Here is a 15,290-nt window from a genome sequence, read left to right as displayed (position 1 = left end):
GCTAGTTGCCATGGGGCCAAATCCTTGGAGCACAATTGGCTAAACCATTCAAAGAGAGTTTGGTTTCCTAAATGAACACTAAATAAGGAGATTGAGAATCAATCAATCTACAAACAACCTTTTCTCTAAGGATGTTGTTCAACACCCTCACATTTCAAGATAAAATAATCATTTAGGCATTTGGGAGAAGTGAGAATCAATGATTTTAATGGACCCAAATTGAACCCCCCATCATTTTTCACCTTCTCTTGATCAATCTTTCTTCCCCTCCTTCAAGACTTCTCGGAGGGCCCTTTTTAAAGGATTTTTGTTGCAAGCCCAAAGTAGGAGAGGCTTTGGCACCTTTCCCATTATCTGTCATCCCTTTGCAAAAGATGAGAAAAGAAGAAACTCCAACAGTATCCACCTAAATCAATGACATATCCAGAGCAGATCAATCTGGGCCTGGAGGGGGTAAAATCATAATCATCTGTTCATCTTGCTGAGTACCAACTGGTTGATCATCTTTTCATGACTCATCCTCTTGAGGAACCTGAATACTCTTACCTCCAGAAGAAATATCAATAGTAATCCCTTCCTCTAGGGTCATGTTATCGAGAACCTCAAAACTATTAAAAGTGTTGTCATCTTGTCTATCCAACTAGGTTCTCTTTTTACCTTTGCCTTTGATGCGAGGTTTCACTGAGATAAATCCCTCCCTGTTTGCAAGATTTTCATAAAGGGGAGCCTTTCCCTTATCAACTTTAGGAGTGGTGTTAGGGAGGTTCACTGATGTAGGGACAACAGTGTTGTAGATGGGCCCATACTCATGAGAAATTCTACATCTAAATGACAAAGTCTCATAATCCAACTGTTGGATCCACGATGATGAACCTAAGAAAATTTCCATAGAGTCTGGAAGTGGGTTATTTAAACCAACACAAATACACACAAAGGAGATTACCTTATAGTCTTGGGCTTGATTCGCTGAGCCGACCAATTTTCCCAATAGTAGTGAAATCGAATGAAGGATATCTTCCCTCCAAAATTTTAATGGAGGCCTAGGGAGACAAATCCACACAGGTACACGGGAGGGGATCTCTTCACCAGAGTTAAAACCTATGTGCTATGGCTTGATGAAGAGTCTAACACGATTAAAAATATAGGGACCACCTTCAAACACCTTATTTGTGTTTGTCATGCTTGAGAAAATAACCACAAAGTGGTTATTAGCTACTAAGAGTATATCCATATCTCCTTCATGATTCTAGATTCCACGTGTCCATGAGTCTAACATTGGAAGAGAGACAGAGACCAAGAAATTTGTAGATGAGTGCATAGTTGCCCCAATACTCCACATCCTTCAAAGCTTGCTCCGGTTGGATGACCAGAACTAGACAATGCTCTAATCTTTCAAGGTAGTCATTTACTTTTTAAAAACAATTCATTTCTAATGAAGAAGTAGCATGAGCTCCAATTTTAGAATCATCAGTCTGCCCTAATGGGCCAATATGTGTCAATGTAGAGGGATTAAACATGTTCATGCTTGCATGCAAAACCTAGGAGGAGGGAAAGCCTTGACTCTCCATGCAAAATGCTCAAAGAAGCAAGGGCCAACCCTCTAGGAACAAAAGGGCACCCTACACAAGGGTTGGCTAGAACAAGATGGACAAAAAGTTTTGCGCCAACTAGCTGAATGAAGGCACTTGGAGAAATAGCAGCGCATGGCACCAAACCCCACCATGCTCAATTACTCACAAAGGACAAGAAAGGGCCCCCAAGAAAATTTTGTAGAACACAAGACCGCCAAGGATCAACAACCAGAGACGAGCTCACACGACATGTAGGAGCACATAGAAAATAAGGGACAAGCTAGGGCACACATGCCCTAGCTTGCAACACAAACACATGACTGTCGAACGCCATCCATATATTGTAGATTTATTATTATTATTATATTATAAAATCATATTTTTTTTAATTAAGCAATTCTCTAATAGAACCTCCAATTGATGACATCTACCAATTTGAAAGGTGATATTCGTTTTGTATTTTTGTTCTATCCCTTGCTTCTAAGAATTATGCCTCTAATTTACTTCGTTAAAGATAAGTACATAGCCTCTCTACTTTTAACAAAGTTTGATGTAAGTCGGAATAAAAAATAAAAATAGTAAAATAATCTAAAGCTGAAAAATGTTGCGATCTCCAACGAACCTCTCCAACTCTCTTTCCCTTTTTATCAGCTAAGCTAGGTATTAATTCTCCGATCAGCCATGCTTGCAAATTAAGAGATAAAAGCACCAGTATTCGTAGATAGGGGCGGGCCTTCACGTGGAGTATAGGTATATGGCCAACCGCTTGTCATCTTGTTCGCCGAAAAGAGGCAGCATTTTGGAATGTGAACAGAGACAAGAATGGAAGAAGCAGAAACAGAAAGAGAAAGAACGGGGTCATGCTTATACATTGCGCCCTCTAAGCGTTCCCATGTTCTCTGCAAATACTATCTGCACCATATTAAAAATAATTCCAGGCAAAATGTATACGTTTGGCAGGTCTAAGAGCAGCTGTGATGTCATTTTTGAAGACGTAAGGGTAAGCAGGCAGCACTGCCAACTCTATTGCCATTCTCTCTCGCTAGGTCGGAATAAACTCTTCGTTGTTGATGGAACAATACCGGATGCCCATTTTAAGTTGTTTCAGAAAAGTATAGAACAAATGCTGTCTTGTTCCACTTGTAATGAGGAGGAGGTTTCAATGATTAAATATGTAAAACCCTCGGCGAATGGGATGTATGTGAATGGAAAGCTAATGAAGGTGGGGCATTGCAGGGCTTTGTGTAGTGGGGACGAGGTTTCTCTCGTTTCTCATCCTTCCCTTCATCCCATTTTTGGACCATCTCTTGGCTTTGTGGTGGAGGAGCTGGCGTCCTCTGTCATCCCAACTTTGAATTATGTTAATATTAGTGGCCAACAAATAAGGAATGAAAGCCACGAAATTCAAGAACAATCTGCTATAAGTCAATCCACTACAACTGACGATTTGAAAAACGAAGGTAGACAGGATATCTTAGATGCAGGGTTTGTGCAAAAGGATGTAGTGGGAAAGTATGATCAGGGGAGAATAGCATTTTCGCAAGAAATATCAGAAAAGTACCCGTTTATCGATAAGAAAATGCACACCGAAAAAGGAGCAATAAATGTTGGTAAATTTGTCTATGATGATATATGTGAGAAAGTTGCTTCAGAATGTGCGGATAAAAATGCACAACAAAAATTGTCTATGTCGAATCGGGACTTTTTTACAACAGAAGAGAAGCGACCTTCTATCTGTGTAACCAGACAGAATGCTTTTAGTTACAGAAAGGCTCAAGAACAACTCAGTGCAGGGAATAATTTGAACATGCTCTCCCCTGAAGCTGCCTTCTGTCCGTCGAATGAAGAACGGGAAGAGTGTCACGACAATGTCAACATTATATTAACCGACGAAACGTGTTTTGAAAAACAGGCATCTTTAAGTGAAAGTAATATTGTGCAAGAGTTTTGTCATTCAAATGATGGCAAAAAAGCAGACCGGGAAACAAATTTCAAGGAGATTGATGTCCAATGGAAGGAGATACAGACAGAGATCCACAAGGAAAAAGAAAATTCCGGGGATGTCCAAATAAAAGAAAAGGTTAATGATTTAGAAATGGAAGAAAATGCATTGCTAAAGGGTTCTTCGGTTAATGGTCCTATCCTTACTGGAAAAACATTTTGTTTGAATCGTCTCGAATTTATGGAACCAAATTCATGGAACCATCGTGGAACAATTTCTCTGTGTGATCTTATGGTTCCTGTGGATAGTCTTCTAGGCATATTTTGTACAACCTTTTCGAGTGATATGTTATGGTATGTAAACAGTTTCTTGCTTTTTTCGATATTTAACTTTTTAACCATAAGATGGGTTTTGTATCTTAAAGCGTTATCAAAAGTTGTGTCTTTGAAACGATACACCAACAAACATGCTAGCTCCAAATCTTCAGTTTGACAAATATTATCTAAATTGTATATATGGCTTGGATCGGCTATATATGCCTCCACTTTTTTGCTACTGCTGCCTTCCTATTGATAATGTATCAATATACATATAACAAGTGAATCAATACATTAAGCCCTTGATATGTACCTCAGTAATTTTCATTGCTCATTCTTTGATAATTCAAGCCTTCATCTTTGGGGTGTTTCGCCTGACCCTAGTTTTTGAAAGAGTTTATCCACTCATTCACCTTATATTCATCCTTTTGCCAATTTGCACGAGCACTGCCTATTGTATTATTGCAAATAGCAACCATTACATGCATGGTACGAAACTAATCCTTTCTCTGATTGTCTGTATAGTATAAGTTTGCAAGTTGATCATCTGGAATACAGAAAGTCAATGATGCTAGTATTGTTATTCAAGATAAATGAAGGAAACAATTGTTGCATTTTCCATTCAGTGCAACCCAAAATTAGATTTTACTTTCTGTTTTTTCAAAACTAGAGGTTGTCTGGAGTCACATAATTTGGGTGTAATGTCCTTGGCATGTTCTTTATCAAGATATCAAAGGTCAGGTCAAAAGGCAGAGACATTTGTACCAAAACCCAAATCAAGGGCAATGAGACCACATGGGCCATCATGGTGCATGCACTTCGTTTATAGTTTCATTTCTTTTAATCAAGCTCCAAAACCCTTAGAAGGAGCAGGTACCGAGACCATAAATCACTAATTAGGTGTTAACTGGACAAAAAGGGAATGGATATTTACTGAAGGGTGAATGCCCTTAAATGCACCCTGATTGATCTAATGTTACTTTTTGTTAGTTTACATCTGTAAAATCTAAATCTGCAATATAAAAATGTGTTTTAGATGGAAAATTAAAAAATATAAGCATTGTTTAAGTAAGTTGAAAAAATAGTAGAAAAAATAGCAGTTCGTTGGCATTTAAAATGGACTTGGGAATCATGCAAGTGGAATAAAAACTAGCAGCATTGGGAATCCTGCAACTTATTCGATGAAAAAATTGGCAATGTGATTTTGTAGCACCCCAACTTTTTTAGATTAGGACATTAATGAAAAAAGCATCAATGGGCAATTTTTTTGCATTCCAATTGTAACACACACTTGCCACAGCTCACGTTGTCACATATAATGTTGTCAATGCTGAACAACATCGTAACCAAAGTACATGTTGAAACTACTATAAATGACATCACAAGGTCTACAAACAGCAAACAAAATCATATCAGCAGAAGACTTACACAACTATTGCAATTCCCCCATAAAAAATTAAACCAAGACAGATCCAAACACCTATCATACAAATAAAAACTCATTGTGTCACAAGAAAGAGTGCTTAAGCTATATTATTAAATTATACATAATAGTTCCTGTCAAATAATCAAGGTTCATTTGAAGAGTTATGTTTCTTGAGGAAATCTCGAGGAAAGTTTTATTTTAAGAGAGGCCAAGCAAGGAGAAGAATGAATGCATTGATGAAATATTTTATCAACTTAATTCTACTCCTTGTTGGAGCATTAGATTTCAGTTCAAGTAGCTTGAAGACATAATAATCCCTCTAAGTTTGAAATTGGTAGGTGAAAACTCTCTGATTTCCATGAATAGATCAGTGGACGGAAACTGCTAATTTAGATTTGGGACAATCTCACCAATGGATTGGATATGTAGTGCCTCTCCCATTTGATTTCTGTAAGTCATTCTGATGGATGCAACCTTGATGCTCTTGCTTTGTGAGTGATAGTGTTAGGACCTGTGAGAGTTATACACCCCTGAAGTGATTTGATTATGTTATTAATTCTGGAGGTTGATTATGCTTATGCTTGGTTTATGGGATTAGTATGTATTTGATGGTTTCATTAAGGTTTGTGCCAGTGGTTACTTGGATTCATATGGTATCACGACCAACATCTCTAAGAATATCTGAACTCAAATCCAAGGCTATTGCTTTGTCTTTCTCTTCATGCACAAACTCATCAATAGAAATTGGAGATTGTAGCTGTGATAGAGATCTTTATCTCTAGAAATATGAATGTTATTATTGTTATGGTCACCTTTAGCTGAAAAGGCCATCTATGATAAATTGTAATATTAAATATAAAGACATGTTATACAACATATGTTAAGGCATGGAAATACAAAGAGTTGTATTTGAAAATAAGGAGTCATGTTTTGGGAAATTGAAGAGACCTTTGGTTGTAATGTGAAAAGTCTCTTTATGTGTTATATATATTGCATTAAATGAAAGGCATTGTACTGTTGAACATTTCAGTATTAATAAAGTGTTTTTTGTTGTGTAGCTGGTTTTTCCCTTCAATTTTGGAAAGGGTTTTCATAGTGTAATTTTGTGTGTCTCTTGTATCTATTTTGGTTATTCCTTATTTCTGTTTATCTAATTCATGGGCAAAAATCCAACATGGTATCAAAGCCTAGTTAAATATCAGCTATAAAGGAAATTCCAGTTCTTTATTTTGTGTATCTATTTTAAATTGCTATTTTTGTAGACAATCTATAAGTATTGCAGTGTTGACGTTATGATAGCTTAATTTATGTATCTATCTCTTAAATTTTTCGGGGGGCAATGGTTGTGCTGTCAGTTTATTTCAATATTTTGGAAATATTAGTTCTCAATTATTTTTTATTTGTTTGAGTTTGGCCTCGTTGATTTGTCTTGAGATATAGACTCTTTTTTTTTTTTCATAATATTGTTTCTTTGGCATCTCTTTCTCTTGCTAAGGAGTTGTGTAGTGTTGGATGGAGTAGTTATCTATAGGAGATATCTGCATATCTAATATATATCTTCACTTCCGGGTTGTGTGTATTTGGTGCTATTGGATATCTCATCCTTTGTTGCATCTTTGTTTTTATGTTTAGTGCCTTTATATTCTCATTTTCTCTTATGTGACACTAATGAAGTGTATTTATTCTTGATTTGTGAATTGGTTCCTTATGGTAAACCTCAAAATCTCTTATATGTCTTGAGTCATTTTCTTTAATGCAATGTCTTCCTTTAATCCATTATCGTATCAGCTTCTAATTCATGTGCCAACATTGTAAACGTCTGCCTCCAAAATTTGTAATATTTATGTGTTTCTTCTTTTCATTTGGGCGTCATTTAGTATTGATCAAATCTCATATGTGTGGAGTGCTAGAGATATTAGTTGTCTTTGTCCTTTCATATTCTCGTGCTGGAGCCGAATCTCATGTGTATGTTCGGAGTTAGCCTCTTCTATGTACTATTCTGTCTTGATGAAGAGCAAACACGTTTTTCAGTTTTTGAAAAACATTCTTGAGCATATGCATGTTATTTCTTTCTTTGATCTGTCTTTTATTGTGTGCATTCATTTTTGTTTCCTGGGCACTGTCGGCAGGATCTAACCGTCAAGAAAATTCTTGTAAATTATTCATATGTTTTTTTTTTGGCTTTGTTCTTTTTCGGTGTGCTTTTTGTGTATCATCGGGAGGTATTTTTATATGATTATGGCCTCTTTTGGTTTTTGTACCAGCTGTTTTCCTTTGTCATCCTTGATTACCTTTCGTACGCTCCATGAATAAGATTTCCTTCTGTCATGTTGCTTTGTGTATCTCATGATGGAGTATTGCTTTTTTGGTTTGCTTTTATCATCTCTAATATGCTTATCCATCTCAATGACGATGTTTTCAGCGTTTTCTATGATTTAAGTGTTACCGTGCTTGGCTTAGCCACATTCTTTAGAAGCGCAAATTATTGCTAAAATCTTTTTAATCTAATTATGAGTATTTTGAATCAAATTTTGGGACGGGGATATGAAAGGGGAGGGTAGGCTTGCCTAGCCTAGCTATAGTGGTCCTTAATGTACGCTTGGTTTATGGCAAGTTGAAAGTGCGAGGGTTGCATAGGAAGTGCAATTATGGCTTGAATAATTTGAAGCTTTCAAAGGAGTCCATGTCACCAGCTTTGAAGGAATTAGCGACCTTTAACATGGACAATTATGCTGATTAGCGGTTTACGTGTCATGCCTTGAAAGGCTTTGGTCGCAATTGGCTATCGTTGGAGGCTCTTGATTTATAGAAGGATTGGGTTCTTGTTTACGTCTCCCACACCGTTTAATTGATTTGTTGTGCTGCGCTGCCCCTCGATTTCATTTCATGACAACTTGGAAGATGTTAATGAAAGACTATTGAAAGATATCATGTATTTTATTAAGCTTTCTAGTGGAGTAGAGTTCTCAGAATATTCTTGTAAGGGAAAGATACCAAAAAAAATAAGGGAATTAGGGTTGAGTGATGTTGTTGTTGAGGGACTTGTCACTATGGGCTTGCTCATCCCGGAAACAGCAGAGAGGCAAGCTACGTATTTATTTATTGACTAAACTAATCTCAAGGAGCCTGCGTATATTATTTAGTCAGAATAATTTTTGTTTCTCGCTTCAAGTAGAGTCTATGTATAACGACTGTATGCATTATTGTTGGTTCTGTATATAATCATTGTTTATTGATTCATATTTATGCATGATCAAGAAAATTATACTTCAAACAGATATATTTGGGATGACTGTTTAATTCTTTGATGTTCTTGGTTGTAGGATGCTACAAGATAAGGATTTCATATTCAGAGGGAGAGGTTGAGATTCAAAGGGAGCTTGTGTTTCAGAGAGAGGATTCATTTGCGATCTCCTTTTGTATGATCAAAGTACTTTTGATTAAGAGGGGACCTTGAATCCGCACCATTCTTACATTTGTTGTTAATATTTTGGTATTGTAGGATTTTGAGACTCTTGATGGAAATGAGTCTCAATTGCGATTGCATTTCGTGCTGACTATGAGGTCTTATTCATGTGAAATTAATGATATTTTTAAGGTCATTCTGATAACCCTTTCACTTATGAGAGTTTCATAGTGAGTATCATGTAGAGAGAGTTCATGATGTCATCATGTTGAGAGATTTCACAATGAGAGTTGAAAGTCATGTTGAGGGAGTCCATGATTGTATCACATTGAGAGAATCCGTGATAAAATGCTGGTTATAAACCTTACTAGTTTGTCATGTTGAGAGATTCTATGACAACATCAAATTGAGTGAGTTCGTGATGAAACCTGGTTGTGATTTTTATAGGTTTGTCACGTTGAGAGATTACATGACAACATCACGTTGAGTGAGTACGTGATGATATCTGATTGTGATTCTTGCAGGTTTGTCATGTTGAGAGATTTCATGATGGCATCATGTTGAGTGAGTCTGTGATGAAAGCTGATTGTGATTCTTGCAGTTGTTTCATGTTGAGTAATTCCATGAATTATGTTATGAATCTGTGGTTAGAATTTATCATTGACATTTTTTGGTTGCGGCCGTGTGTGACTGCTTATCTAAGGATCTCTCTCTCGCTAAGAGGGAGTGTTGGAGATTGTAGCTATGATAGATATCTTTATCTCTAGAAATATGGATGTTATTATCGTTATGGTCACCTTTAATTGAAAAGGAGATCTATGATAAATTGTAATACTAAATATAAAGACGAGTCATACAACATGCGTTGAGGCATGAAAATATGAAGAGTTGTATTTGAAAATAAAGAGTCATGATTCGGGAAATTGAAGAGACCTCCAGTTGTAATATAAAGAGTCTCTCTATATGTTATATATATCACATCAAGCGAAAGACATTGTACTCTCGAACATTTCATTATCAATAAAGTGTTTTTTGTTGTGTGGTTGGGTTTTTCCCTTCAATTTTGGAAGGGTTTTCCTAGGGTAGTTTTGTGTGTCTCTTGTATCTATTTTGGTTATTCCCTGTTGTTGTTTATCTAATTGATAGGCAAAAATCCAATAGTCCAAAGAGTCACTCTGAAAATCTGTTACTTGGTCTTTATCTACCATGGCTCTACCTCCATTCGAATGATTTGCTATGAACTTCTTTTCATTTGTTTGGTTCTCATTGTTTTCTGCATGAGTAGAATTCTCTTCATTTACCTCTCTATTTTGAAAGATGGATCTTAACCACCCTAGATGCTCATACACTTCTTTATGCAATTGTTTTAAAGTGTCGCCATATATTTGTGAATTCTTAGTATAACTTTGACAACATTGCTTCAATTCTAGCAGTCCTTCCATTAGTTGCTCCTCAAATGGCTTCATCTTCTAAGTGGTACCTTTTACAGGATGGCAGGATACATGTGCTCTGATACCACTGTAATATGCTGCGTTGTTTCTCAGAAATTTTCACACTTTCACCCCGCAAGAATTTTTTCAAACAGTTGTCACACAAGTTTGAATGCTAAGTTCTGATTTGTATTTTAAGGTGCAGATGGAATGCACTTTTTTGTTTGGAAAGTGTCTTTGCTTATTCATAGCATAAGAATGCTCACACCAATAATATTAAAATATCTACTACTTTCTCAAACTTCAACAAACCTCTCAGATTAATTTAATGCTTCAACAATTACAAATCAGGTATGAAGCAGCATAGGAGATCAGTAAACCATTGACATATGCATACCTGGATTTCTTATTCCATCAAAAAATATGTTCATGTAATACATATATAGTAAAAATAGGCCCTCAATGTCACCTCCCAGCTATCTGCAGGTCTGTGTGGCTCTTTGAATGCTGATATCAGATTGTGGAAGCAATTTGCGGACTTGTACGGTCACTATGTGTATATTTGCAGACTTTGGCAGCTTGTTGGAGTAGATTTCTAATTGACATGAACAAATTTCCACAATCAGATAAAGTTGAGAGATGCGTATTCTGGATTCGATTGTGTGCCATATTTTTGCATCGACGTTTCGAATCACACTTTGTGATCCATCATCAGGATATGAAAAGCTGGAGGAGAAAAAAAATCAGCTTTTCATATCCTGATGATGGATCATAGAGTGTGATTCGAAACGTCGATGCAAAAATATGGCACACAATCGAATCCAGAATATGCATCTCCCTAGATTTCTAATGTTATAACCCTGCTAAAAGATGTCCAGCACTTCCAGATGGCTTGCAAATTGGTATGATCAAACCTGTAGGGTGTCCTCAAATCTGTACCATACTGTTGCAGACTGCTATGACCCTCAAAACACAGCTTACAGGCTATAGCTACCACTTCTAGCATGCTGGAAAGGCTATCAGTTATCAGCAATTCAAACAGCCCCACCAATTGCTCAAATCAAACCTTGAATTGCCTAGATTAACTCTAATTAAAAAATATAATGTTCTCCAAACTGATTTACCTTGAACTCTCACAAATCCTCCAGATGATATCTTGCAACTGTGAGAAGAATGCTAGCAAGAAGGGTTTTTCGTCCTCCAAGCCCTTGAGAAGAATCTCCACAATATTACCAAATTCATAAATTATCCAAGCATGCTGAAAGAGAGCTCTTCAATCTCTTTTTCACTCATCTTGACAATGAGGGATAAACAAAACTACCTTTTTGACATTTCCTATAATTTCGTTTTTTGCCTTTTCACCCCTATTTTCACATGACTGCTTTTTCATCCCTTATTTTATTGTGATTTCTTTTTCGACCCCTATTTTATCGTGATTGCTTTTTCTTTAATATTTTCATGTCATGTAACATTATTTTCTTTCACTTAAGTCCCACTAACTTTTATTTATGCTTCAAATGTATTATAGATTAAAGGGGGCCATTTTATTAAATATTTTTCACAAACTATAAGACTGCATTAATAGAGTTAAACAAATAAATTTAACTTTATAAAATAACTTTATTAATACATAATTAATTATATCAATGATAAACAAATGATTTTGTCGATATTACGAATTTACCATTGATATGGCACTACAACTGGAAGTCCGCCATGCCCATAATGACTTGCTATAGATAGTAAGTATGCCCAAAATTGCATCCAAATACCTCGGATCAACCTGTAACTAAAATTGCCAAGGCCAAATAGCCTCAAAGTCCCTTAAATGTCCTGGTTAGCCTACAAGACCACAAAGAAATAGGCTAACGACAATCTCATAGAACTTGTGCTAAAAAGGGGACATTAACTATTTTTGTGAAGTTGTCGAGTTTGGTGAAGCAAGGATAGGTTTCAAATTCTTTTTTTTTGCAGTCTTGTCTCCATTGTTCATAGGATTAGCTCATAGAATTAGTTTAGGGTTGGAATTATCTTCTCAAACCCTCCTCTTTTGTAGTTTGTTTTAGAAATCTTCATAGTTGTTAAACCCAAAAAATTGGAAAAAGAGGGAAATTCAAAAGTTCAAAGTGAAATCTTGAATAGTTATGTAAGTCTCCTTGGAGGTTTAAAGTAAATCATCCTACCATGAGAGTCTATCCTGTACAACAAAAACCACACAAATTTGGAACCTTGGTGTCGTCTTTGTGATCATGGATTTCGTCTATCTAGCGCATTGAGGATTTTGATCAAGAGAGGATAGAGTATCCTTGGTATTTTATATTGTGTTCTATGTGCCATAAAACACACAACAAGTTGCAAATTAGACACTTCACTTTATGGTTCTCTCTCATTCAGGCATATTAACACAGGGACATGTACCACCCATTTTCATTGATGCACCTAAGATGGGGACGACATTCCAACATCCCTAGCGGTGCCACCATTGGACTGCAGTCTTGCGGGGTACAGGGGGACATCCTTGCGTCCCTTATGGGGATAGGGGGATGAGGAAATGTCCCTCGACCCCTCTAGGGGACAAATGAATGTCCCCATTTTTGGGCAAGTTGTAAAGTGAAAAAATAAAAATTAAAAGGTTTTATAATAATTTTTTATTATGTTTTTTAGCCCTAGGGTATGTGGGGCCCATTTAGAGGTTGAAATCCCATAAAATCTTTATGATGACATTGATGGGATAGTGATACTCATACTTTTGATAAATTGATATCTATGACTTTTGAATTTGAATCTTCAATCTTTGATTATTTAATTTGTTTGATAGAAATTAGAAGTTATATCTCTTTTATTGTTCAATGTTCGATGCAATGTAAAACTAAACTAGCAATAGCAATCATGATGAACTTATATTTCATATTTGTCTTATATTGTTATACATCTTTTCATAATCAGCATTTTAAGTACCATATGTATATTATATACTATATACACAGCCGTCCCCCCATCGTCCTCCCATTTTCCCCAAATTGAGGCCCCCTTGTTCCCTTGTCCTGGAAACTTGTCCCCCCGTCCCCTTGTCTCCCTGTTCCCCAAGGTGGTGTAACTATGCATTCAGGGATGTTGCTACAATTTCTTTGGTCAAATAAGTAAATTGGAGATCTCTTGGAGGTCTTTCCTAGCTATCAACTCCCAAGTTATTTTTGAGTATTGCAATACTCAACTTTCATGCTTATTGTAACATACAGATGTTCCTAAACAAGTTTTTAATCCGTGATTAAACTGATTTCTTAATTCATATCACATGACATTGATTTCCATCAACTGTTTATAACTGAAATAAAAACTCTATTCAATACATTCAGCTGAAAATAAGTAACTGATATTCTTGAAATACAAAATGAGATAATTATGTACTGTGATCATTTAACTACTTATAAATAAATATCCAGCTGAAATTAAAAGACAGATGTTCTTGAAAAGAAATAACTATCTAATTACAAATTGAGATAATTGCGAACAATTAACTAATTAAGCAACAACTATTAGTAAAATAAATGACTTTCATTTTGAAATGAAATAATTAAACATTTAGAAGTTTAAAGAACATACAATATAATTTGTGGAATCTTCTTTCACTTGTTGTCCAAGCCCCGACATTGGTGAGAGGAGAAGCATTGACATAGGCTTAACCTCTCAACCGCAGACCATTACTTATCCCCACTTATTCTAATTTAATAGAACGATCCTTCCTATCTCCAGGTCGGGCTTGGGATGTTCATAAGTCCAGCCATCAGAGTATTCAGGTGGGTTGAAGTCCTATCAGTTATTTGACAAAATAACTGAAGCATCTGGACAATCAACAAAGATCACTTGTTTGACAAATTTGCCTAATTCCACCCTGGCCAAGGATTTAAAAAATGTGGGTCAACAAACCCGATCTCCACGACTTGGCTTGACAACATCCTTCATGAATGGAACATGCATGAGCTAATGCATTATTTACCATATTATTTATTTATTTTGATGTCATTTTTGTTTTACAGATTTCTCTACACCTCCTCACCATTTTCAGGCCATCAAGCCGGGGATTCCTTGGTGCTTTTAGATTAAAAATCACAATGATACTTTACACCTTTTTCACCACATATTGGCATCTTCGGCTGGTGAATTCCTTGGTATTCTGATTTCAATATCTCACTCTCAATTTAAAATATATATATCAGGATACAATTGATTCTAACTGGAATGATATCTTTCTTGCCTTGAGCCATAAATGATTCAGAGAAATTCTAATTTGTTATCTCACATATTCGGATATATATAGAGAAAGAAAAACGGCAGGCTTTATGTATAAATCAGTGTTGTATTATCACAAAGGAAAATGACAAATTGTATAAAGCAATGTCATAATATCACAAAGGAAAGCGACAAACTTTGCAAAAGGAAAACAACAAACTTTATGCTTAATCAGTGTCTTATTACTGACGGCTTAAGAAACAAATTCTGAATCCAAACTATTCAGGAAGAAGGTGTAAAAAGATTACGGGTTGCATCAGATATCTTACGTGACTCTATCACCAAAATCTGAGATTAGTCTTGCACTTGAAAGAATCTGCCAATCCTACTTTCTAACCCGTGGTAAGATGGAATTGATTTAAATTGGATTAGAATGAAGTCAGACAGAGTTAACTGGAAAATGGTATCGGAACAGAGCTTAGTCACTACAATGATATCTAGCAAGGAGTTCGATTGTCAAAAGAAAAAGGAAATTCGAAGGAGATGAATGCTGATAGACGATTAAGGAAATCTATAATATAGAATAAGCTTGCCTCTACAGCTACTTTTAGTTACAAGATTCAATTTGAAAGCCATTCAATCGACTTAAAAGAAAAAGAAAGAAAGGAGGGAAAGAAGGAAAGAAAGAAAATAAGGAGTTTTAAAAATTAATATTATTTTATTATTATTATATTTTCTCATCTATGCTTATGTGTACGTAATGATAGGGTGGCATCATTGGATTATTATTTATAATGTAATGGTGTCATCTTTTTATTATTTACATATGATCATATTTGAGAATGTAAAATAATAATTAAATAATATTAATATTTGATAATTCTTTTAAAGGTAAGAATTTATGTTTATTTTATATTATTTATTATGATGTTCTACTTTATAGCTCATGCGGTTCCACCATGAAATAT

The 15,290-nt window shown here is 35.7% G+C and overlaps 1 protein-coding gene across 6 annotated transcripts in view; it reads left to right on the top strand.

Moving 5' to 3' along the window:
* Positions 1–2,238: 2,238 nt before the first annotated feature.
* LOC149534978 (forkhead-associated domain-containing protein / FHA domain-containing protein) overlaps positions 2,239–15,290 on the top strand; it is a 213,450-nt gene continuing 200,398 nt past the window's right edge. For 3 of the 6 annotated variants that reach the window (XM_089806771.1, XM_089806770.1, XM_089806769.1), the window contains exon 1: positions 2,239–3,866. In XM_089806771.1, the coding sequence (XP_089662897.1) occupies positions 2,326–3,866 (1,541 nt within the window). In that variant the 5' untranslated portion in view covers positions 2,239–2,325. The remainder of the gene's footprint in view (positions 3,867–15,290) is intronic. The other 3 variants (XM_089806768.1, XM_089806766.1, XM_089806767.1) reach the window with 2 other exon arrangements.

The sequence above is a fragment of the Cupressus sempervirens genome, chromosome 10, assembly GCF_028749045.1.
Source record: "Cupressus sempervirens isolate cs-2001-9-10 chromosome 10, ASM2874904v1, whole genome shotgun sequence".
NCBI classification, from domain to species: Eukaryota; Viridiplantae; Streptophyta; class Pinopsida; order Cupressales; family Cupressaceae; genus Cupressus; species Cupressus sempervirens.
The sequence above is the reverse complement of the archived record's forward strand: the minus strand, read 5'-3'. Positions and strand labels throughout refer to the sequence as shown.